Below are 24596 nucleotides of genomic sequence, written 5' to 3' on the forward strand. Positions count from 1 at the left end.
TACAGAGGGGGAGAGGAAGGGTGGCTGGTGCAGTCAGTCAGTTAGATGTTGTCCTGAGGGAGGGCTGCTGATTGCTTGATAAGTTAGTATATTCAGAGTCTAACTCGTGCTGACTTGGGACTAGCTCTTGCTTGCATTGGTGAAAATTATGAAAGAAACATCCATTCCACTAAAATAACATTGATAAACGAAATAATACTCACTTCTTCTGCGAGAATTGCAAGTGCTTCTCTCAATGCAAAAAGGCAGGTGATGGGGCTTGTGTGATGGTATCTGTAAAAGCAACGACATTGTTAAATTTTCAGTTCAATGCGGTTCAGGAGCTCATGAAACTCATTGCCCAATTGGGCCCAAGAAATCTGCTCTCATCATTTTCTTTTCCAGCAAAGTTCATTGAAAGAATTTTCCCCATCTGTTTTGTGTAATTTTTCCCAATCAGTTATACTACCGCCTCAAGAAAGATAAATAGATCCGAACTTTCACAGTACAGGAAGTGCTAGAAAAGTAAGTTCAACTGGACTGTCTCAATCACACGCTTTCAGGGACTGAGGATATGTTTAGATTGGACTTCATACTTTAAGGAGCCACTGTGAGTCATTGCCACTAAAAGATCTTTTAAAATATTAATTTGAAACTAATGGTGCAAATATTTACTAAATTAGCATTGGTTGATGGCATCACACCTGGCATTACAACTGTACTTGTTCAAGATACACAAACCCATGCATTACTGAGGTCCCTGAGTGAGTGACACCCAGGCACACCGTCCCTCCCCCGCCCAGGCACTCCGTCCCTCCCCCGCCCAGGCACTCCGTCCCTCCCCCGCCCAGGCACTCCGTCCCTCCCCTGCCCAGGATCTCCGTCCCTCCCCCGCCCAGGATCTCCGTCCTTCCCCCGCCCAGGATCTCCGTCCCTCTCCCGCCCAGGCACTCCATCCATCTCATTCCCAGGATCTCCATCCCTCTCCCATCCAGGCACTCCTTCCCTCTCCCAACTAGTCATTCCCTAACTCTTGAACATTTTCTCCAATGAAAGAATGGAACTCTCTCCTACTTTCTTGGGTTCCCATCACAGCCCCAGAAGTTTGAGAGCCAACTCATGTCGAGGTACAGCGAAGTAGGCTTCTTCTTCCGATTAAATATTTTCTGGCTGTTAAAAAAACACAAACCCCACATTTGAAAATTGACTTTTAGAAACTGATGTAAAATATTTGTAAAAAGCTGTAGTTTTCATGTTTTATGAGTTTGATGGACATCCTGGTGATTGGAATTAGGCTCCTGGACATTCTCACAGATCATGAGGTGCCGAGCCCTTGAGATATGTCTTGTACAGATAGGGTGGTGAGGCGAGGGAGGGTGTGGAGAGGGATGGCTGACTGATTAAGTACGAAAGAAAAAACATAAATGCTGTGATGGTGCCGATGAAGATGGCTGCCGTCTTTGCGGGCTCCGTGCGTACCAGCAGCTAAGTGTCCTTTGCTGCTTGGTGCGCTCGGCTCGTTAAGGAAAAAGCATTTCACTGACTGGATTTCACTTGTATTTGGTTATGTGACAAATAAAAAATTGAAATTGAAGTAATTCTGGAATGTTTTCATTCACTCCCTGCCATCTTCCTCAACCTCTGATTGGGTTTCAGTAAACTGTTGGATTCAGGTTATTTATTGAGAACATTGAATTGCTGTGGGAGATTGTTTCACTGAAACTCAGTCAAACAGGGACTCAAAACACCTGGAAGAGTTTGCGCACAGCGAGGATAACGCTGGGTAATCAACGATGGCATTATGAGTTGTCACAGATCCCGCGGATTCCTGCTGCTTTAAACCATCTGCTCAACCTTTAAGACGTGAATGCAATCCGAGTTCAAAAAAATACAGAATTAAGTTGGAGGAATGAAATGCAAACCCAAAGTGTTGGAAATTGGATCATTTCTGGTTTATGTTGCACTTTCTGGACATCATTCTAATTAGATTTGTCTTCGACAGCACCTCCCAAACCCACGACCTCTATCGCCTTAGAAGGACAAGGGCAGCAGGCAAATGGGAACACCACCATCTCCAAGTTCCCCTCCAAGTCACACACCATCCTGACTTGGAAATAGATCGCCATTCCTTCATCGTCGCTGGGTCAAAATCCTGGAACTCACGCCCTAACAGCACTGTGTGAGTACCTTCACCACATGGACTGCAGCAGTTCAAGAAGACAGCTCACAACCACCTTTTCAAGGGCAATTAGGGATGGGCAATAAATGCTGGCCTTGCCAGTGATGCCAACATCCCATGAATGAATTTTAAAAAGTAAGGTTTGCTTGGACAAAGTAAGCTTTTCTGCCATAAAAAAAAATAGAAAGAAAGAACTTGCATTGATATAGTGCCTTTCACAACCTCGGGTAATCGAAAAGTGCTTTAAGTACATTTGAAGTGTAGTGTAATCAGTGTTGTAATGTAGGAAACGCAGCAGCCAATTTTCACACAGCAAGGTCCCACAAACAGCAATATGACCAGATAATCTGTTTTATTGATGTTGGTTAAGGGATAAATATTGGAGAGGACACCAGGGAGAACTACCCTGTTGTTCTTCAAAATAGTGCCATGTGATTTTTTACGTCCACCTGAGAGAGCAAATGGGGCCTCGGTTTAACGTCTCATTCAAAAGATGGCACCTCCGACAGCACAGCGCTCCCTCAGTACTGCACTGTCTCAGCCTGGATTATGTGCTCAAGTCTCTGGAGTGGGACTCAGAGTTGAACCCACAAACTTCTGACTCAGGTGAGAAAGCGAACAATTGAGCCATGGCTGACACATTACAGAATTTAAGCACAAGGTCATAAGGACAACAAATGAAAATAGGAAATGCAGGAGGAACTTTTTTACTAAAAGGGTGGTAACAGATTACCGGCGCGGGTGGTGGAACAAGAAATCAAGAAGGAGCTAAACAAGTTCTTGTCAACAAATGGGATCCAAGGTTATTAGAAATGTACCAAGGGAATGCTGTGGATCGGTGAGATGGACCAGCTGGAAAGTCTTCTCTTGCCTGAATCTGTTACTATAGATAATTTCAAATAACCCTTTGCCGTAGCTCGTCCCCTGGGTCAGTGCATTGACAGACCAGGAATGTCCTAGGGTTCTATTGCTGGTCTGTACTGAGATTGCTGATCTCCATGACTGACCTCCACCCTTACCTCCCCCTCCACCACTAAGACCGAAATCCACACTTTCGTTACCTGCAGGCTCTATTTCCCCAATTCCCTCCTCAGCTCTGACTTATACAAATTCGAACTAATCCACAATTTTGCTGTAGCAGCAAGTGCTGCTCACCCATCACCTCTTTCTTTGCTGGCCTTCTTTGGCTCCATATTCCCCAATTCAAAATCTTGATCTTCATTCATAAATCCCTTCAAGGCCTCACCCTGTCATACCTCTGCAGCTTGCTCCAGCCCTACGTTCCAGTTTGCACCTTTTGGTCCTCGGACTTTAGTTTTCTTTTCCCTCTCCATCAGCCTTGGCCTTTCTTTCTGGAACTTTGTCCCTAAGTCACTCCATCCAACTACTTCTCTCTCTGCCTTTAAAAGCCTCCTCAAAACATATTTTTTCAACCATGCTTTCGTCTGTCCTCACTCCTCTCTTTTAATGCTCAGTGTGGGTTCCTCCTCTATGAAGTGCCATGGGACATTTGATTATGTGATGGGTGTTTTATAAATATTGTTGTTGTAGGCTCACACATGACGAGGTATGGGAGGGAACTGAGAACCTGTGGAACTGCACCTGGGATGAATGCTCGCTTTTGGGAGAGAAAGGAAGAAAACTGGAGGGAATAAACAAGGAAGGAGAGAAGAACATTAAATGTAAGAGCGCCCTCAGAAATAATTATTTCTTGGCAGCGGCTTGTGGTTTAGCAAGAGTCAGGAAGGGGTGACAAATCTGTTAACAGTCTGCAGTTGCGCATGCATGTTCTGTGGTAGTTCAGGATAACTGACGGGCGGCAGGATACAACTTCTTGGATATCCTTACGACCACTAAAGTAGCAGAGTAGGTGAGAAAAATAAAAAATAGTTACACACCAGGCTTTGTCATTGAAGGAGATTGGTGCAGTTCCAGGAGGGCAGTTGAGGACTTTCTGGGATCCTGAGTAAAGGATGTCAATACCTGAATGGAGAAAGATGGTCACATCAGTCTGGCACAGCGGACTAGACACTCAAGACTACGTGCAATGCCAACAAAGCTTTGTTGCCCTTGGAATTGGCCTTGGCAGTCACAAGTAATTTATTGGGGTGGAGTGGCGAGATGTGGGGAGTGTTAACCTTCGGACTTTGTACACTTGAATAAGTTTGCTGACCTAGTATGTGACCGTATCATGCAGTAGACTAGTAATTGCAAATGCAAATAAAATATTGGGTGTACAAGTGGAGCTATGAAACAGATATCTAATTAAAATATATTCTGTGGTTAAAATGGGACACTGTGGAATGGCTTTAAAGTTCTTAAGCAAAAAGTGGTTCCACAATGGGTCATTACAGGTCGGGGAATCAAGTCTACAATTTTGCAGCTGCATCTGTAACCGACACTCCCTTAAGAGTGCAGCTCCTCACTGGGAGTGCGAGATTATGGAATTCCCCCTATGGGCTACTGAGCTGCCTTTGCTTAAACATTGGAGCACCATTCTGCAATGTTCCAGCTACTGGCGATACTGACTGGTGTTACAAAGCACTTGTGGTTATCAAGTTTAAGAAACATTTCTGAGGCAGTGGAAGGAATTCAGGGAAAGAAAATGACCTTAAACCCACGTTAAAAAAGGTTAAAGGCCCGAAATTCTGCTTCACTGGCAAAAGTGTGGTGGAGCAGGATTCCTGTCTGCCTGCAGCCATCCTCGTAGACCCTGTTCCAAATCGTGGGGGCATGGTCATTTATATAATGGGGGCGCGGGGGGTGTTCCACGTGTATGGATGCAACAGAGGCGCCCATCCCAACAGCCAGCAGGAAAATCAGAGCGGCACATTACCACTCCGATGGTGGAGACTGAGGCTCGGGAAAGTCCAAAGAGAAAAAGGTGCAAACATTTTGAAATGCTCCAGAGGGAGGAAATGGCTAATCAATCCCGTCTGAAATCAATGATATGCAACGAGGTTCAATTTCTACCCCATGGTCTCAAAACAGGAATTCAATGATAAAGGGAGGCAGAAGGGTTGGATGGCCTACTCTTGTTGAGAATTTTAGGTCTAATACATACCCTGCTTATCCATATAGAGAGGGGCCCCTCCCAGAGAGGCAACAGAGTCAACCAGCAGCAAACAGCTATGCCTGGAAAGAAGTGGAACAACATTAGAGATGGGTAGGAGGGAGGTGCTTAAGCACCACAGGATCAGTCAATCGATACAGTAATAGACCTTCTCCAACATTCAGTGGATCTGTGAATATTATTCATTTGTAACATTCAAAAATGAACAGATTCCTGATTAAACAGGGAAAGGGGGACATGAATGAAGAGGTGGCACTCCAGAAAATACCTCAAAATAGCAGAATGGGCTGAATGGTATTTTCTTTTTGTGACATTCCTCTATTCTCCATCCCTGATTTCAATATTGAGCACGATGAATTATTCACTGTTGTATCGACAGTGTTACTTCCCACACATATTGAGTATGGTAGCCTAGTGGTTATGATACTGGACTAACAATCCAGAGGTTGAGAGTTTAAATCCCACCATAGCAAATTCAATAATTCCAGTCATTTGTGGGCTGGTATTGGACATGGAAGTGACTGGATTGTTGTCCAAGCCCAACTTGTTCACTAAGATCCCTACCCAGTCTGATCTACACGTAACCCCAGTCCCACACTATGTGGATGACTCTTATGTGGGTCTAGGATCAGAGGTCATGATAAATGTGTTGGGCATCGAACCTCCAAGATGGATATAAAATTGAGCAATCAACTAGTGATAAAGCTTAATTTTGATAATTAGATTCATGAGTTTCCACTATAGGGTAGATTTTCCGAGTCTTTGCCCACAGTGATATTCTTCATTCGCCACAAGCACATATTGGAAATGCCGTCCATTTCAATGGACAAACACTTTGAAAATCTACCTTATATTTCAATAGTCAACTTTCCAATTTAGTTTGCTTTGCCTATATTGGTCAGCCTATTACATCAGATCACTAAAGGAGATGATGATGTTTCATTATTGCACAGAGTCTTAATTTTTCTCCTTTTTAAATTGATTTTAGTGATATTTTTGTGCTCATCAAAGTAGAAAGGCATCAGTGGTAGTGACTGGTCAGGCCACGTATGGCATGGATTGGATGAAAGGAAAAGCCTCATACTTTGCAAACAAAAATTCCCAGGTCAGGCACGGCACAGGCTAAATACAGAGTAAAGCTCCCTCTTCACTGCTCCAAATATATGCCATAACCCCACCTGCACCAATGTGACAGTTCCACTTTCCACACCTACTTGTGGTTCCTCCAAGGCGAGATTGCCAATTCATTGTCAATCTGTGATGAACTACCATCATCTGTTGTGCTGTAGACCCAGGAACTAGAGTGTAGATTTTACAAATTCACAATCTTGGTGTGGCACACCATATGCTGTAAAATCCACCCTTCCAATTGACACCACTCAAACTCAAAGCAAGTTTCTCAGAGGCAGCTTTTGCAATGGGGCAGTTGTTGGAATTCAATTTTAGATCAGAGGAGATAATGAGATGAAGAATGCCAAGAGATGGACGAAGGGTGGAGCCATCAAAGGTAAGAGGTGGAAGCTGTTGGTTGGACTTGGGAAAGACAAGAAGTAACTGTGTCTTTGAAGAACTGCAATAAACAAGTTTTCATTTCCCCATTGAAGGATGTGGAGATCAAAGCATTGTGATGCAATCACTATACTGCAAAAGGAGTGAAGATCCTATACACTGATGAAGATAGAGTGGGATCATTGGGAAATGTGTGGCTGATGGTGGATGATGAGAAGAACAGTCCCTTGATCAACAGAAGAAATGGAGTGGAGGAAAGAACAGCAAGCTCTTTGGAACCCCTGAATTAATGAACAAGTAGAAGATGAGCCATCAACTAAAGCATAGTTTTGAGGATAAATTAGCTAACCTTGAACAATATAATGGCAACAAATCCCAAAACAATGACAAGATTGCTCTAGAGGTATGTATGGCACTGGCATGTTAAAAACCTTCCTGAGAATTACAGGTTAGGCCAGAAGGTTCAAGGTGGAGAGCTAACAGCGGCTTCCACAACTTTAGAAAGTAGGGATGGCTAACGGGGAGGGGGAGTCGTTAAAAAGTCAAAGGGATCGGATGAACGGAAGCAAACTTCCAATGAGAATGGAAGGGGGAATGGGAGTAGCAGAATCTGAAGAGATGGCACGGGACAGGGTTCAGTTTGGAGGCACACATATTGTGGACAATAGGAGCAGAGGTCTGATCGGAATCCAGACAGTGAAGGATTGAACAGATACAATAGGATAAAACTGCTCTGTCATAATGTAGAAGATAATGGAGCAATGGGGGAGGGTCTTTATCGAGATTAGAGTTAGAGGAGAAGAGAAAGGTGAGCTAAAAGCTTTAGGAACATCAATGTAGAAGAGGGGTGGAGATGAGGAGTCACACTGACTGGGAGAAAGCTTTGGAAAGGGGACACAAGGAGCTGTTACTACAGGAACAAGACGAAAGCAGTTGGGATTTCTTTATCAGTAAATACCAGCAGTCTTGTAGCTTTTTAAATCAAAAGCAGGAAAACTAGGGGGTAAAAAAGTTGAAGATTAAAGATCTCCTATGACATTGTTGAGCCTGCGCTGAGTGATTGGCGTATACTCACTCCTGACAGAGCGGTCCCATCCCATCCATCTGCTGAACCACGCCCGAGGAGGATTCCCCGTGTGTGATGAAAAACAGAATGGGCTTGTGCTGTACCAGAGCCTGCGAAGCAAAGCAAATCTTTTACACGGCACCTGCACACGGCGAAAGCAACGCCGACCAGTACAACAACCAACTTTCAGAACCACTCATCGCCATTGCTGTTGCCTGTGCCCCCTTTCCACCTGGTGCTGTTGAACATGCTTCATGCAAAGTGCACCCATGTGTGTAGAACTGGTCACCTTGAGTCAGGATCAGAGAGTTTCTGCTCAGCGGGCAAATGGGCTGCTTTCCTTCTCAGCCTCATTTCTACCCATCGATCGCCGATCTCACTAACGTCACAAAGCCTTTTCTCATTCTGCTAGAGGAATGTATTATAGTCACTCTCCCATCAATGGGTTTCGTGTCATTCCCTTACCGAGTGGGCAGCTGACCAACCAGGCTTACAACATTAGTGAAGCCTGGGAGGTAAAGAGGGGGCGGGCTCAGTGCCTCCCCCGTAGCAGAGCTGAACTCAGCCACAAATCTTGTTACCTGCAGGAGGACCTTGAAGGAGAAAGTCGAAGAATGGTTCCACGAGGACACTCTGGCGTGTCTCAGTGCTTCGATGATTTGCATTAACCCACACGTGGATCAGTGTTTGGGGGTGACGAGATGGGTCACCTCAGCCCTACTGTGGAGAAGCGTGAAAGATCATCCCATTTTCCTTTACTTCGTGTTTGAATTGAGCGGTAATGGGCTCGCCGTTATACAGGTCAGTTCAGGTAGACTCAACCGCTGTGCTTGTCTAACATCTGAGCAGCCAGTCCTCAGTTACAAACCCTTACATGTGCCCACCATTATTGAATCCCTGGGGGAGGGGCTGCTTCCTGGCTAACTGCACCACAATACAAGTGCTTTAATGAGCCAGAGATTCTAACTTAAGGCCATAATGTACGGTGAGGAGCCTCCTTTGGGCTGGGTCAACCGGTGGCGTTGCAGCATGTCTATCCTACCCCACTACACTGGCGTTTCAGCCAGTCAGTAAACTGATCGAGTTTCAGTTTATTCCAAACAAGGTTACAAACAACAATCTCTGTGATTTAGGGGATTGAAATTAAACAGCCTGTCTGAACCATTGGGGTCGATTTTCCCGCAGGTGCGGGGAATTGTCGAATTCCCCGAATGTCGGGGTTCCCACACTAAATTTGCGGGGACTGGAGTGCGTAATCAATTTAAGGGGCCAAATTTTAATTTGATTTATCGGGTTTATTTAAAGGGTTTATTTGTTTAAGGGTTTTTTTTGGGGTTTAAAAAAAAAAGAGGACACTAAATGGGTCTGCCACATCGATGCAATTTTCCCTCAATTGGCCAATTCATTTCCAGCGTGTGGGAACCCTTGCTAATTGACTATTTCCAGTCAGAAAGTATGATGTCATCATTCGTGGTGCTTTCAAGGTCCACAGCAAGCACTGCATCCTCTGAAGGCTTCCAAACGATCCATACAGGATGGCAGAGGAGCCTGCAGCTGCTGTGGCCAGTACCAGACCCCGAGCTGCCCCCAAATTTGACGAGGCTTCACTGCAGGCATTATTGGATGGGGTTAGGGCCCACAGGGAGGTCCTCTTCCCTAGGTCAGGGAGGAAGAGGCCTCCCACTGAGACCAAGGCTGCATGGATGCAGGTGTCAGCAGATGTCAACTCGCTGGGAGTCACCAGAAGAACCTTGGCATTACATCTCTAACTCCTTCCTTTACTCCCCCACAGTACCATCCAGAGCCCCCGTCCCCACTGTGGAGGAGGAAGAGGCTGTGCAGCCAGACTCCTCAGAGGAAGCTCCAACCTCTGAGGGCGCAACGTCAGCAGAAGTAAGCGCACCCAGCACCGGCGCAGACACTCACACCTCGGGGGGACCTTCAGGACATAGAGTAGTGTTGTCATCTGGTGTTTCACAGCTCACAAGTGAGCATCAGCAGATTGTGGAGACAGGGACAGCAGTGGAGAGTCCTCGTCGGAGGGCGCAGGACTCTGCCAGCTCAGCTCAGCTGCATGTCGACCCTCTGCCTCTGGGTCCATCCGCAAGAGAAGAGGTGATGGATCTCCATGCACAGATGCAGGAGTCTCTGGCAAGTTTTGTCTCCAGGGTCGCTGCGAGTGTGGAGCGAATGGAGGAGTCCATAGCGAAGATGAGCTGAGCCTTTGCGTAGTCATTGGCGCATGAACGCATCACCATGGAGGAGATAAGTTGCCAGGGTATGGAAAGCATGGCGAGTGTTCATAATAGAATGACATCTCTTGAGGAGCGATGGGCATCTATTGAACAGAGAAACCAGACCTTCATGGAAGTCCTTCTGAGTAGGACTGCCAGTGCAGATAGGGGTCCCCATGGCCCCCTGATGTGCAGCAAGGTGCTCTCAAGCCACATCCAAGCGCTGGCCCCTTCTGGCCTGTGCAGCTTCAGGTGAGTGAGCAGCAGCCTGGCGCTCCTGCTGCTGATGCTGCTCTTCCTGGTTCTGCTGCTGACTCCTCTGCTGCTGGAGATCCTCTAATGGCATGAAGGGAAGGGAAAAAAGGCCTCCCATACTTCTGGTAGATGCCTCCGTTGAGGAAGCGCTGAGTGTGTAGTGTATGTAACCGTTCCACCTTTAAGAGAACTATTTTAAGGGTTGCACTACTTTATCTTGGCTGCTGTATACTGTAATACCGGTGGTGACCACACCGGTATATAAGTGCTGTGTAATGATCTATTGGGCAGTTCCGCCCTGACCTTCGACTAGTAAAGACCTGTTAAAGTTTACTCTTGTGGTCTGTGTAGTAATTCTCAATATAACACACAGACTTAACAGTGGCGACGAGTAGATCTTACCCTGCGGCAGAGATACATCCAAGGCAGTTTAACGGGCATCGAGAGGAGGCATCCGCCCTCATCATTCTGCTGAGAGAAGACTCGGGTCTACAGAGCAAAGGAAGAATTCTGACACGAAGCCTTCCATCAGCAACAGGCAGTGATCATCCCTTCTATCACGGTGGTGGGTAAGCCGATCAGCGACGAGTAGCAAGTCAGCCACGTTGGCTGTGAAATAGGGGAGAGAAGATCGGAGGATATAAGGGCGGAGAACTCGACCACGGCCGGGGAAAAGAGCCGGTCAGAAGTCGGGGCCAGAGGCGTTGAGACTGGGGGCAGCGTAAGGCACGGAAGCCGCGGTGAATACAAATGCAGCCGGTGTGAGAGACCGGGCTGCAAGCGGGCTGGGAGACGCAACAGCGTCGAGAGCAAGCTCAACCGCGACCGGTGAAAAAGGCCGGGCAGCTACCGAGGCCGCGAGGCGCAGCGACCGGGACAGCGAAAGGCGCGGGAGAAAATAAAAAATAAAAAACCGCGGAGAACTCAGCCGCAGCCGGGGGGGGAAAGGACCGGCCTGCAAGAGAGGCTGGGAGGCACGATTCGAGAACCGCTTGCGCGGGAGAAAATTAAAAAAAAAAAAAAATTTAAAACGCGGAGAACTCAGCCGCAGCCGGGGGGAAAGGACCGGACTGCAAGAGGGGCTGGGAGGCACGATTCGAGAACCGCTGGGGAGGGCGAACGCAGCAATATGGCAATCGCCATTACAGCCAGCGGGGGAGAAAGGCAAACGCGGGAAGCCGCCATTTTCGTGGGCGGGGAAGAAAACAAGCACGGGAAACCGCCATTTTGAAAAAAAAAGTTAAAGAAAAATTTCTTTGTGTTTTCTCAAGAAGATTGCGAGGATGCCTAAGCGTGGTAACATCAATGATTTCGATCCCGATGTTGAAGATTGGGCCACGTATGTAGAATGCATAGAGATATATTGTAAGGCAAATAAAATATCAAATGAAGATAAAGCACTAACCTTACTAAACTCAATGGGTGCAAAGACATACGGGCTATTGAAGCATCTTCTATCACCAGCTAAACCGGCGGATCAGACTTTCGCTAATATTGTTGCTGTCCTGAAGGATCATTTGAACCCCACACCGCTGATGTTAGCGGAACGATTTAAATTTTATGCGAGAACGCAACTGAAAGAGGAAAGCAACGCGGAGTACTTAATTGAACTGCGTAAGCTAGCGAAATACTGTCAGTTTGGGGAAAGTCTGACAGAGGCACTGAGAGACAAATTCGTGTGCGGATTGTCGAAAGAAGGAACACAAAAGCGGCTGCTTGAAGAGAATGATCTTACACTTGATAAGGCTGTCACTATTGCAGCATCGCACGAAGCCGCAGCGAGAGGCACTGCGGAAATGCAGCTGAAGGCAGCGGTACTCAGCGTAGATCAAATGGCTTTGGGTACAACGAAATGTTATCATTGTGGTAAGACGACACACGACCAGAACCAATGCTGGTTTAAAAACCAGGAATGTAGAAAATGTGGCAAGCTTGGTCACATAGCTAAAGTATGCCGGTCAGGAAAGAAGACCAGCAACAAAAAGTCACCGCAGAAAAAGTGCAGAAAGGTACATAAGGTGGCTGAGAAGAGTTCGGATGAACAGAATTCGGATTCAGACTCCAACAGCAAGGAACTGGGTAGTCTGAGAATTCACAATGTGAGTAAGGAAGCTGACCGACAAACTATCTGGGTCACACTGCAGATTGCAGAAGTCCAAGTGAAGATGGAATTGGACACCGGATCGGCGTTGACGGTCATGAATAAGCAAGATTACAAAAAGTTATTCAAACATATTCCCCTACGGGATACGGAGATAGTATTGCAGACATACACGGGGCAAAAAGTATACCCCATCGGAAAGATAAAAGTCAAGGTGATACACAAGGGCAAAGAACACCAAGGAATGGGCTTATATGCACTACCTGAGGGAGGTCCACCACTTCTGGGACGGGAGTGGATCAGGAAAATAAATATGGACTGGCACTCCCTAAACGCAATAACGGTAGATTCCGGAAAGAAAGATGTCAAACCTGAACGATTGTCCAGAATATTGGATGAGGCTAAAGAGGTGTTCCAACAGGGACTGGGAACACTGAGAGGAATTAAGGCAAAAATCAAGATTGCAGAACATGCAATGTACCTTATGCGATACGACCTGCTGTGGAAGCTGAACTGGAAGGGCTTGAACGTTCAGGAGTGCTGTCTAAGGTGGACTGGAGTGAGTGGGCCACACCCATTGTTCCCGTCATGAAGCGTTCATCGAGTAACAAGCCAGGGGAACCGGGGAAGGTCCACATCTGTGGAGACTTCAAGATCACAGTTAATCCGGTGCTTCACACGGTGCAATATCCGCTTCCGCGGATTGAGGATATCTTTGCTTCATTGTCTGGCGGGAAACACTTCACCAAGATAGACCTGGCGCAAGCGTACTTACAGATGGAAGTTGAGGAAGAGTCGCGCCAGTATCTCACAATCAACACGCACAGAGGCTTGTATCGATATAATAGACTGGTTTTTGGAGTGGCTTCGGCTCCAGCAATTTGGCAGAGGGCCATGGAGTAGGTCTTACAGGGAATTCCAAGCACTCAGTGTTACTTGGACGATATCCTGATTACAGGAGAGGACGAGGAGGAACACCTCGCAAATTTGAAACTGGTGCTCACCAGGTTGAAGGAATATGGCCTTCGAGTTAATCGCCAGAAATGTGAGTTCTTTCAGAAACGGATCTCATACTGTGGTCATGTCATTGACCAGGAGGGGCTGCACAAGTCACCTGACAAGATCAAAGCTGTTGTGAAGGCCCCCGCTCCGGAAAATGTATCCCAGTTGAGGTCGTTCCTAGGGTTGATTAACTATTACCATAAGTTTCTGCCAAATCTATCCATGGTGCTGCACCCGCTGAATGCTCTGTTGCAGAAAGAAGTACCATGGAAGTGGAGCGAGGACTGTAAGAAGGCCTTTCGCAAAAGCAAGGCATTGATCACCTCAGAGGAAGTGTTGGCTCACTTCAACCCAACGCTACCTATTCGTCTAGCTTGTGATGCTTCCCCTTATGGTATTGGAGCAGTACTCTCACACAAGTTGCCAAATGGCTCGGAAAGGCCAGTCGCATTTGCATCCAGATCATTGACCTCCGCTGAGCGCAACTATGCTCAGATAGATAGGGAGGCTCTCAGCCTTGTGTGGGGAGTAAAGAAATTCAATCATTACCTGCAGGGCAAGAAGTTTACACTGTTGACAGACCACCAGCCGTTGGTATCCATATTCAACCCTAAAAAGGGCATTTCCATTATGACAGCGCAAAGGCTACAGAGGTGGTCCCTTTTCCTAGGGGCACACCAATATGACATAGAATACAAAGGATCAAAACAGCATGGGAATGCTGACGGTTTATCGCGCCTACCGTTGCCAACGGTAGAAGAGGCGCCTACAGTGGACCCAGTGGAGATGTTCCACTCAACCATAGTGGAATGTCTACCAGTAACAAATTCTACAATCGAAAAGGAAACAAGAAATGACCCGACTCTCTCACGAGTCTACGATTTAACGGTGAAGGGATGGCCAGCACATGGCGAACCACTGTTGCCAGCATTTTCGCAAAGAAGAGAACAGCTGTCAGTGTGCTGAGGAACTTTGATGTGTGGATCCAGAGTGGTGATTCCACCCAAACTCCAGCATAAAGTGCTAAAGGAGCTTCACGAGGGGCATCTGGGTGGAGTGAAAATGAAGAACCTAGCCAGAGCGTTTGTGTGGTGGCCAGGTATCGATGGAGACATCGAAGAAATGACCAAGAGCTGTCTAGGATGCCAGAAGGTCCAAAACGCCCCACCACAAGCTCCTCTACATCCATGGGAGTGGCCCTCATCTCCATGGCAAAGGGTACATATCGACTTTGCTGGTCCATTTATGGACTCAATGTTCTTAATCGCGGTGGATGCACACTCCAAGTGGCCGGAGGTAATAAAGATGTCCTCCACCACCATGAAAAAACCCATCACAGTATTAAGGACCATATTTGCCAGGAATGGGCTGCCGGAACAGATCTGTTCTGATAATGGACCGCAATTTGTGTCCGAAGAATTCAGGAAGTTCTTAAAAAAACAATGGGGTTAAACACTACACGTCCGCCCCATACCATCCCGCCACCAATGGATTAGCTGAAAGGTTTGTCCAGACCTTCAAGAAGGCCATAAAGGCCATGGGTAATGAAGACATAAATCTACAACATAAGGAAGATAACTTCTTGTTGGCGTACAGGAATGCAACACATGCGGTCACAAACCAAACTCCCGCCATGATGTTTTTCAATAGAAGACTAAGATGCCGGCTGGATTTGATCAAGCCAAACATCAGAAGGGACGTAGAGAACCGGCAATTTCAAGGCATGAATGAAAGGCCAACTAGAACCTTCCAGATAGGTCAACAAGTTTTGGCCCGGGACTACCGTACCGAGAAATGGCAGCCGGGAACTATTTGTACACGACTAGGACCGCTGATGTATACCGTGGACATTGGTGAAAGCATAATAAAGCGTCATGTTGACCAGATCATAGAGTCATCCGAAAAGGGCCAACCTACTCCACAACTTTATACGCCTAATGATGAAGCAGAGATACCCATAGTATCTACCTCCGATCCGGTAATACTGGAATCAGATGAACCCGACACTGGCATTCAAGCCGAATCGACCTTGCCAAAAGAACCTACTACACCACCGAAAACTACTACACCACCGAGGCGTTATCCGGACCGAGTCAGGAAGCCTCCAGAGAGACTGAATCTGTAAACTGTTTTTACATGAAGTTGTGTATGTATGTTATGATGTTATGTTTAATGGGGAATATATACTGTTAAGCTAAAAAGGGAGGATTGTAGTGTATGTAACCGTTCCACCTTTAAGAGAACTATTTTAAGGGTTGCACTATATCTTGGCTGCTGTATACTGTAATACCGGTGGTGACCACACCGGTATATAAGTGCTGTGTAATGATCTATTGGGCAGTTCCGCCCTGACCTTCGACTAGTAAAGACCTGTTAAATTTTACTCTTGTGGTCTGTGTAGTAATTCTCAATATAACACACAGACTTAACAGAGTGAGGGTGCCGAGAGGTGCTTCCTAGGAGCTCACATTGGAGAAGTGTGTGAGGCTCCAACCTTCCACAGCTGTGCCTAAGCCTGGAACAAGTTGCCCCAAGCCTGAAACAACAAGGTCCTGCAACCTACAAATGTTGTCTGATTAAATCTCTTCTTTCCTGATTGACCTGCAGGTGATAGTAAGCAAGCCGATATTGTTCACGCCAGGTTTCATCAGTGGGGTTCCCACCAGTCGTGTTTAGCGTGGGAAAAGGCTGAAAATAGCAAGGGCCCCTTAAAATGGCATTATAGATGCCAATTATTGGTGATTAGGCTCCCGATGACCAGTCCCGGCTGCTGCGGGTGGGACTGATTTGGGTCGGATTGAAACGCCGGGGTGAAAGTTGGACGGAGCGGGGAATCAGGCGGGGGGGGGGGTCGCGACACCCTGTTTTTGCGATTTTTCCCCCTCCCCCCACATGCCTGAAACCCCGCCTGACAGCTCCAGGAAAATCGGCCCCATTGTGTCTACGTGACTGTCGCCAAATTCCCACCTTTTCTTGCATAGGAGGGAGAAGAGGCACAGACACATGTACACACATACACACAAATACACTCGTACACACACGCAGGCAGACACAGGCACAAACCTGCTCGATTTCTTGCAAGGTGAAATTTTCCCCTGGAGGTTTTACAAATCTCCTGACATCACCGCCTTAAATACAAAGTGAAAGGAAAGCGTCACTGTAGTGTCGACCCTTCTAGAGCTATCTATCATAACACAATGCACTGGCAGCTGTCAAGTTAACAGAAACCTCAGGATTTCCAGGAGCGTTAACAAACAAAATCTGACACTGAGCCACATAAGGAGATATTAGGACAGGTGGTCAAGAGGTAGGTTTTAAGGAGCATCTTAAAGGAGGAGACAGAGGTAGAGAAGTGGAGAGGTTTGGGGTGGGGGAATTCCAGAGCTTAGGGCCTAGACGGCTATGGTCACCTTCAAAGTACAAGATTTTCCAACCTAAGGAATACTTTGAGGGATGGTATAGGAGCCTAAGTGCGACTTAGTGATGATTGCTGATCAGGAACAAGAAACTCCTGGGCCAAATCAGCTTACTTCTGGGTACAGTCAACCAAGGAAAAAAGCAGGAGGAAAAGTGAGTGAGTGTTTAAATGCTTTTGCTTTCATCCTTACACCTTTTCCATTTCAGTAACTGTAATATTAATAATTCCAAGCCACGAGTAAGTCTTCCTCACTGTAGCGCCAGGACTGAATCTGCAGCCCACCCCCTTGCTTCCCTCACTCTTTACCAACTCCAGCAGCAGCCCCAATCTCGCTCTTCCTCTCAGTCTACACCCCAATTCCAACCCCCTCATTCCCCTCACATTCCTAGTCTTCTGATTCGAAGCCACCTGTGTCTGCTACCTACCAGGCCAGTTCTTGGACCTTCACTATTGCTCAACCCAGCACTATAAAAATAAATATCTCTATCTGCACCATTTTTGTCGAATGCTAACTTTTTTTATACAGAATACCTCTGCATTTTTTTTGCATACTTCCTTCTAACACAAGCCCAGCTTCCTGATCACTCTGTGTGAAAAAGAACCTCCTGAGATTAGTCCTAAAATGATCATTTACGAGTTTGAAATCTGTATTCCCTCGTCCTACCCCCGCAATTTAATTTAAAGTAGATTCCAGATGAACCTTTTCCATACCATTTACCTCAAAAAGATCACCTCTGAGATGTCTCCCTCTCCAGGCTTAAAAGCCCATGTTCCTCCGGTCCTTCCTCAAAATTTAAACCTCTGACACTGGGGGGTCAGCTTTGTAGCTCTTCTCTGCACTGTCTCTGGTGCTTAAATATCTTCCTTGTTTCTTAGCAACCAGAACTGGACACAGTACTCAAGGTGCAGTCTGACCAGAGCAGTGTACCGTTCGATCGCAACTTCCTGACTTGTAATCTGCTGTTTTGACTATAGAATTTAACATTCTATTGGCTTTGTTGATTGCTGCTCTGCATTGGTTGGGCATGTTGAGCATTAAAAGTTTACTAAGACTCCCAGGTCGCTTTCAAATTCATCCTTGGTTATTTCAACATTATTCATGGAAAACGTGTGTTGCCCATTTTTCCTTCCTCTGCAATAATCACACTGGTCTGCATTAAATTTCGTCTGCCCGCTTACATAGTTTGTCCAACTCATTCTACAATTTCTGAGCTGCCTCCTCTGATTCCACTGCCCCTCCCAGTTTAGTACCATTTGCAAATTTGACCTATTTGCATTGAGTTTCTGCATGCAAGTCATTGATGCAAGTTAGATGCAGTAGTGGTCTTGACACTGTGCTCAATACTTCCACCTCACTTTGACATGACTTCTCTAACCAGTGCCTGTTGCTTTTTACCCTTCAGCCAATTTCTTACTCATTCTCTAGTTTTACTCTGAATCGCCACAGCTTTGAGTTTAACTAGTAGCCTTTCGTGTGGAAAACCTGTCTGCTCCTCCTTGTGGCTGATTTTTGACACTGGCGGAGACCTCACATCAGCCCTTACATCCGGGGATGGTGCTTGGTCCCAGAAAGAAGGAAAGGATACATTTATAATTATATACAGTACTAATATTCTCGATATATCAAATCCATCCCCTGTCAATGGCCTGTTCAGAAAATGTCCAGTTGCACTGATACATAAATGAGTTTTTTTTTAAATGGGGGAGAAAACTTAAGGTCTGATGCACACAATATACAGAGTTTATCACGGAAGGAAGACATAGAATTCGTACCAATTCTCTCAGCGATATCCGCTGCCCTTTCACCCCACACGCCATGAATTCCGATCAGCACCACATCTCCTGGCTCCACCACATTAACTAAGGCTGCTTCCATAGCTGCGTGCCCAGAGCCACTGATTGCCAGAGTCAAGTTGTTTGTGGTTTGAAAGGCATACTGTATCCCAGCCTTGATCTCATCCATAATCTGCACCAAGAGAAGGAAATGGTGACACACTCAATAGGAGCACCAGAGCTTCGGAAGCTAATCATGGCTGATTTTTTTTTTTAAACTGTATTTAAGGTAAAAAGAAAACTGGTAATGTTGAAAATCTGAAAAAGTAAAAAATTCTGACAAATGCCCTTGGAAAGAGAAAAGAGAAGTTCTGACATTCCTAGAATGAGGGGCCATGGATACAAGATTACATGTAATGAGACTTAGAGCAGGAGAAACTTCTCCACACAGAGAGTTGCAAGGCTGTGGAATTCACTTCCAAAGTTAGTGGTTGAGAAAGAAACTGTGTCAACATTCAATATTAGATTGGATAAATGGACGAAGGAAAAGGGAATAAAGGGATATGGGAATGTGGCTGATATTGTGATTACCATTATTCGTTCGCACAGAGGGTAAACGCCAGCACAGACTAGTTGGGCCAAATGGCCTGTTTCCGTGTTGTAACTTATGTGTATTTCTATCCCTATCCCTTTATTACATAGAATATACAGCACAGAAACAGGCCATTCAGCCCAACCTGTCCATGCCGGCATTTATGCTCCACCCGAGCCTCCTCCCATCTCTCCTCATCTTCCTCATATCAGCATAACCCTCTATTCCCTTCTCCCTCATACGCTTATCTAGCCTCCCCTTAAATGCATCTATACTATTCGCTTCAACCACTCCCTGTGGTAGCGAGTTCCACATTCTCACCACTCTCTGGGTAAAGAAGTTTCTTCTGAATTCCCTATTTGATTTCTTGGTGACTATCTTATATTGATGGCCTCTACTTATGCTCTTCTCCACAAGTGGAAACACTCTTTCTGTATCTACTCTATCAAAACCTTTCATAATTTTAAAGATCTCTATTAGGTCACCCCTCAGCCTTCTCTTAAGAGAAAAGTGACCCAGTCTGTTTAGCCTTTCCTGATAGGTATAACCTCGCATTTCTGGTATCATCCTTGTAAATCTTTTTTGCACCCTCTCCAGTGCCTCTATATCCTTTTTATAATATGATGACTAGAACTGTAGGCAGTACTCCAAGTGTTGTCTAACCAAGGTTCAATACAAGTTTAGCATAACTTCTCTATTTTTCAATTCTATCCCTCTAGAAATAAACCCTAGTGCTTGGTTTGCTTTTTTTTTATGACCTTATAAACCTGCGTCGCTACTTTTAGTGATTTGTGTATTTGTATTCCAGATCCCTTTGCTCCCCTACCCTATTTAGATTCTTATTTTCCAAGTAATATGTGACCTCATTTTTCTTACCAAAATGTAATACCTCGCACTTATCTGTGTTGAAATTCATTTGACAATTCTATGCCCATTCTGCAAGTTTATATTTCACTTCTATACAATTTTCTGCTCTAGCTACTAGCGTTCTCTTACCTGTCTACATCTACAGCTAAAAGAAAACGCATTATACTAATGGCCTGATCTTTGAAAAATGGGTATAAACAGCACAGTTCCATTCATGTCAGTAGAAAAACCTTTTCTAACCATTTGGGTGGTGACTGCATCTATATCAGAAAATGCCCCCTCCTTTGTTGGAATATTAACCTGCATTCATTCTCTTTACATATGATAATCGACCTGCTGTGTATGTCCAACATTTTTCTCTTTTTCTTGTACCTCATCTGACTTTATTGTTACAAATTTATACATTCCCAGTTTTGTGAATGATCCTATATTCCTGTTGGGCTGCAATACAATGTTTTCCCAATCCCTGCTCTGTGCTACTGAACAGGATAAAGAGTTAAATCAGAGTCTGTTGAGGTGCAGGAAGATTTTTCTGAGGTGCCTGTTGGTGCCTGTTTCTGTTTGGTGGGTTTATGCTTCTACCACTGGGATGAGGGAGCCATTTTCAGCAGTGAGTCAGTGTGCAGACGTCACTCTCTGAAGATCACAAGCACCAATATAAAAGCAGCAGATGGGTGTACAGCAGGTAGAGCAGATGTAAATGCTGACTGTATGGGATCACGCTCCCGGGACAGAGCTTCGCTTGCCAGCAATGCATATTGAGAAATCACATGGTGTGCACTCCATGATTTTCCATCCACTGAAAATCATGGGGCGTGTGCCTGTGATTTCTCAGTGTGCTCTCTCCATGAGCAAGACTAAATTGAGCCCTATGCAGTTGGGTAGGAACCAAAATTTAGTGCACTTTACACTACACCACACAGACACTAGAGAACCATTAAAGAAAATAACCTGCCAGATTAAATCTGTTTCTGCAGTCATAAGAACATAAGAGCATAAGGATTAGGAGCAGGAGTCGGCCTTACGGCCCCTCGAGCCTGCTCCACCATTCAATAAGATCATGGCTGATCTTCTACCTCAACTCCACTTTCCTGCCCGATCCCCATATCCCTTGATTCCTCTGGAGTCCAAAAAAAGAAAAATTACTTAAATTGTTACTCTGCAACCTATGAATTTTCTAGCAAATGTAGCAATAGCAGAAGATTAAGGCAACAAACACCCACAAAGACATTCCAACTTCAAAGGATTCTTATTTATGGGATAGCCCTGTCTGTTTCATTGTTTGTTTCACTGAACACAAGTTCTGATAACAAGACAGTTTAAACTGCTGTGCAATCAGGTTGTGCAAAGCAGCAAGGAACCTACAGGCCCTGTACCACCGCAGTACAAACTACTGCATCAACCTTCAGGCTCTGTGAATCTCAGTTCAAACTACTCTGTCAATCCTCTTGTAGTGTTGAATCTACATGGGGCTTAATCTCAAACTGGGTGATCACATTCATGGCTTGGCTATCAAGTCAAGCTACAATGGGGCAAATAGGTGACAAAGGTGACTGGAAAAGCTGATGGAAGAGTGGGAACTCTAAATAAATCTCAGCTTTGTTTGGAAATCTTGGTGTTGAACAAAACCAGTCAAGGTTAGAGCCCTTTTTTGCCATGCTGCAGAGAAAGAGCACCTCTTGCTCCTGAACGGAATCCAATCAAAAGGCCAGAGTACTGGGCGAGGATGACCTTCTTTCCATGAGAGCCTTTGACAAGAAAATCATGGCTGTGGGCATGCAATTTCCCAATACGGTGGGCAAAGTTCCATGCAAGGAGCATGCAATCGGAATATTTACCCGTACATTTTCAAACCGTCCTCACTGTACTAGATAAAAACAACCTTTTATCCTGCTACTGAAAGGTAGGTTATTCTAGTGTGTGTTTGTTGGTCGGTTTATAAAGGTTGGGGTTTGCAACAAGAAAGCAGTTTTAACATTAACAAAAACTGCAGTGTGCAAAGTCAAAGCTTATTCAGGGTTGTGGAGGGCAAGTTTAGGACGGATGTCAGGAAGTATCTCTTTACCCAGAGAGTGATCAACAGCTGGAATTGATACCAGGCAGCCGGTTGTGTGGTCAGGACACTGGAGTCATTTAAGAAACAGCCAGAGACTTAAACAGGGAGACAGACAATATGGTGGGTATTCTGGAAAGATCAGTTCAAAAGGGGCTGAAGAAATTTCCTCATCTAAACCTATCATGTGATCTTATGAATTTAGGATTTCAGCTTGAAAACACCCTAAGGTTAAAACAATAAGGACGACTGTGCTTGCTGGAACTCTGAAATCAAAACAGAAAACAATAGAAATACACAGAGGGTCAGCTAGCATCTGAAAGAGAAAAGACAGGCTATCATTTTGAGTGGGACCTTTCAACAGAACATCTGCAGCAGAGATTTCTCCCTTCAACTGAAACAATGGGCTGGGTGGGGGGGTAATTTTAACTTAATTCGCCAGGCAGGAAACCCACAGGATCGGGAGGAATGCCAGTGTTACACCCCACCTAATATTAGTCTCCACCAATGTTCCCTGTAAGCTGTGCTTCGTTCTGCGTGGCCTGTTTCTTTTAGTGTGCAGTCCTTTAAATTTCCGTGCATGCGCGGTATTTACAATGGAGAAGTCGGTGAGCAGTCTGCGCGGGATCTTTCCCATTACGCGCAGCTTAGAGGGAACATTGGTCTCCACTGACTCCAATGGAGAGTAAATTCGGGCGGAGTGTAAAACCAGCGTTGCATCTGAGCCTGTCAGTTTCCTGACAGGTTATGTTAAAATCCCGCCCCCCCCCCCCCCAACCGCATTAAGAGGCAGGGAACAGATGTGTAATTCAGTGAAGAGATGGTGATGGAGAAATAAGTGGATGAGGATTAAAACAGTTATTGGGGTAAAAATTTGTCTTGGGCAGTTGCGCAAGGGATGGGCTTCCTGTTATACACCCTGTCTGTTATCCAATTCCATTGACTGCAATGGAACGGAATATTGGGCAGGGTGTATAACAGGCGGTCCATCCGACACTGCCTGTTTTGCGGTCCGCCCAAGACAAATTTCTACCCCTTCGAGGAGTCAATGGACAACTTCGACATCTTCCAAATATCCTGATTGCAAAAGGTTTCCGTCGATCACCGGAGAAAATGTCTACGGCCCTATCAGTGGCAACGCAAACCTCTGCTGTTTTGTTTCAATGTACTCATATATTTTTTTTAAACGACTCAACCCGTTGCACCATTGCCGTTTCCTGCAAATAACTGCCCATTTACCCTACTATTTACAAAGTTCTACATTTCTATAGCATTTTATCACATTCTCTGAAACGTCGCAAACTTTTTATTGCTTTCAAGGGCAAAATACCCCTTGTAAAGGAAAGTGGAGAAATACAGAAAAGTAGAAATAAAGGGGCTTACCTGAAACATCTCGGTGTGCATGTGGCCAATCACCTGCTTGCCCCCTGCCTCCTGGACCCGTGAGGAGATATTAGAGGGGCCCGGTCCCAGCAGCAGTTTCTTGGGGACAATGAGAGGTTGTAGGAGGGTGTGGGGTGGAGGCACCGTGAGTTCAGCGTGAGCTGACATGCTGCGGCTAAAGGACCTGCACTGGGAGCCCAACTGCGCCAGGGGAACAGAGCCTCGTTCGGCCTGCGCCAGGAGACCACAGCTTGTCAGCTGGGCCAGGAGAGCACTTCGAAGTACGACCCCTGGCATTGTTAAAAATTTTCCACAGCAGCACACTCAGCAATCACCCATACAATTGGGCCTTTGATTATTTTCTGGAGGCTTTTTTTTTTGTTTGCAAAGGAAAAGAAAGGTCTACGGCCCCCCGAGCACTGACCAGCACACCTTGACCCTTCGAATTCCAACACATGCACAAATTTAAAAAACTTTCAAATCTGCTCTGTCCCCCAGGTCCCACAAGCTCTGTTCACTTGAAGAGAAATATAAAGAGGAAATGGAGCTGGTCAGATCTCCAAGAAAAAGAATCAGCTGCAGTCCTTGTCAATAAATAACCGGAATTGAAAAAAACATTCTTATTAATGGTTACTTATTCAGACAAATCCAGTTATACATTGTTAACCAGTAAATTAGACAGGCTCCTTAGAGAGACACTATCTGTGATCCCAAGCTGAAGATTATTGTTCCAAAGTCAGGAATGGGTTAATTTGTCAAAGCCATTTGTATTTTTATAGAGTAAGTTCGAAGATAACTTGCATGTTTTTCTGCAAGTCAAGTGGTCGTGTGTTTGCTTGTCATGCCGGTCATCAACTGGCAGAAGGAGGCGGTGAGCTGGAGACTGCAGCTGACTGGCTACTGAGCACAGGAGGGGAGTAGGACCAATAGACTGGAGCCAGGTTCCGTGCGAATATCTTCAGCTCCACAGTGCCACAGCAAGTTGATGCTGAATCCAGAACAATGAGTTGGGTCTTTCCTTGGTTTTTCCACTTTGTTGCGAAATCCTCATTTCGGAGGCCTGACTGGAGGTTTATATACGCATCCACCCCTGCTGAAGGCACCTCACCCCT

At 45.7% G+C, this 24596-nt stretch overlaps 1 protein-coding gene across 1 annotated transcript; it reads right to left on the bottom strand.

Moving 5' to 3' along the window:
• Window positions 1–146: 146 nt before the first annotated feature.
• agxta (alanine--glyoxylate and serine--pyruvate aminotransferase a) lies at window positions 147–24030 on the bottom strand. Its single transcript, XM_085991993.1, has 8 exons — window positions 23485–24030; window positions 18590–18782; window positions 16462–16526; window positions 7816–7916; window positions 5223–5293; window positions 4057–4141; window positions 1054–1149; window positions 147–273 (listed from the first exon to the last, which is right to left on the bottom strand). Exons 1-8 carry the CDS (start codon window positions 23779–23781, stop codon window positions 147–149), a joined length of 1035 nt encoding a protein of 344 aa, XP_085848119.1. The 5' UTR covers window positions 23782–24030.
• Window positions 24031–24596: the final 566 nt, after the last annotated feature.

The sequence above is a fragment of the Somniosus microcephalus genome, chromosome 6, assembly GCF_052327205.1.
Source record: "Somniosus microcephalus isolate GS21.2 chromosome 6, FLI_Smic_1.0, whole genome shotgun sequence".
NCBI lineage: Eukaryota > Metazoa > Chordata > Chondrichthyes > Squaliformes > Somniosidae > Somniosus > Somniosus microcephalus.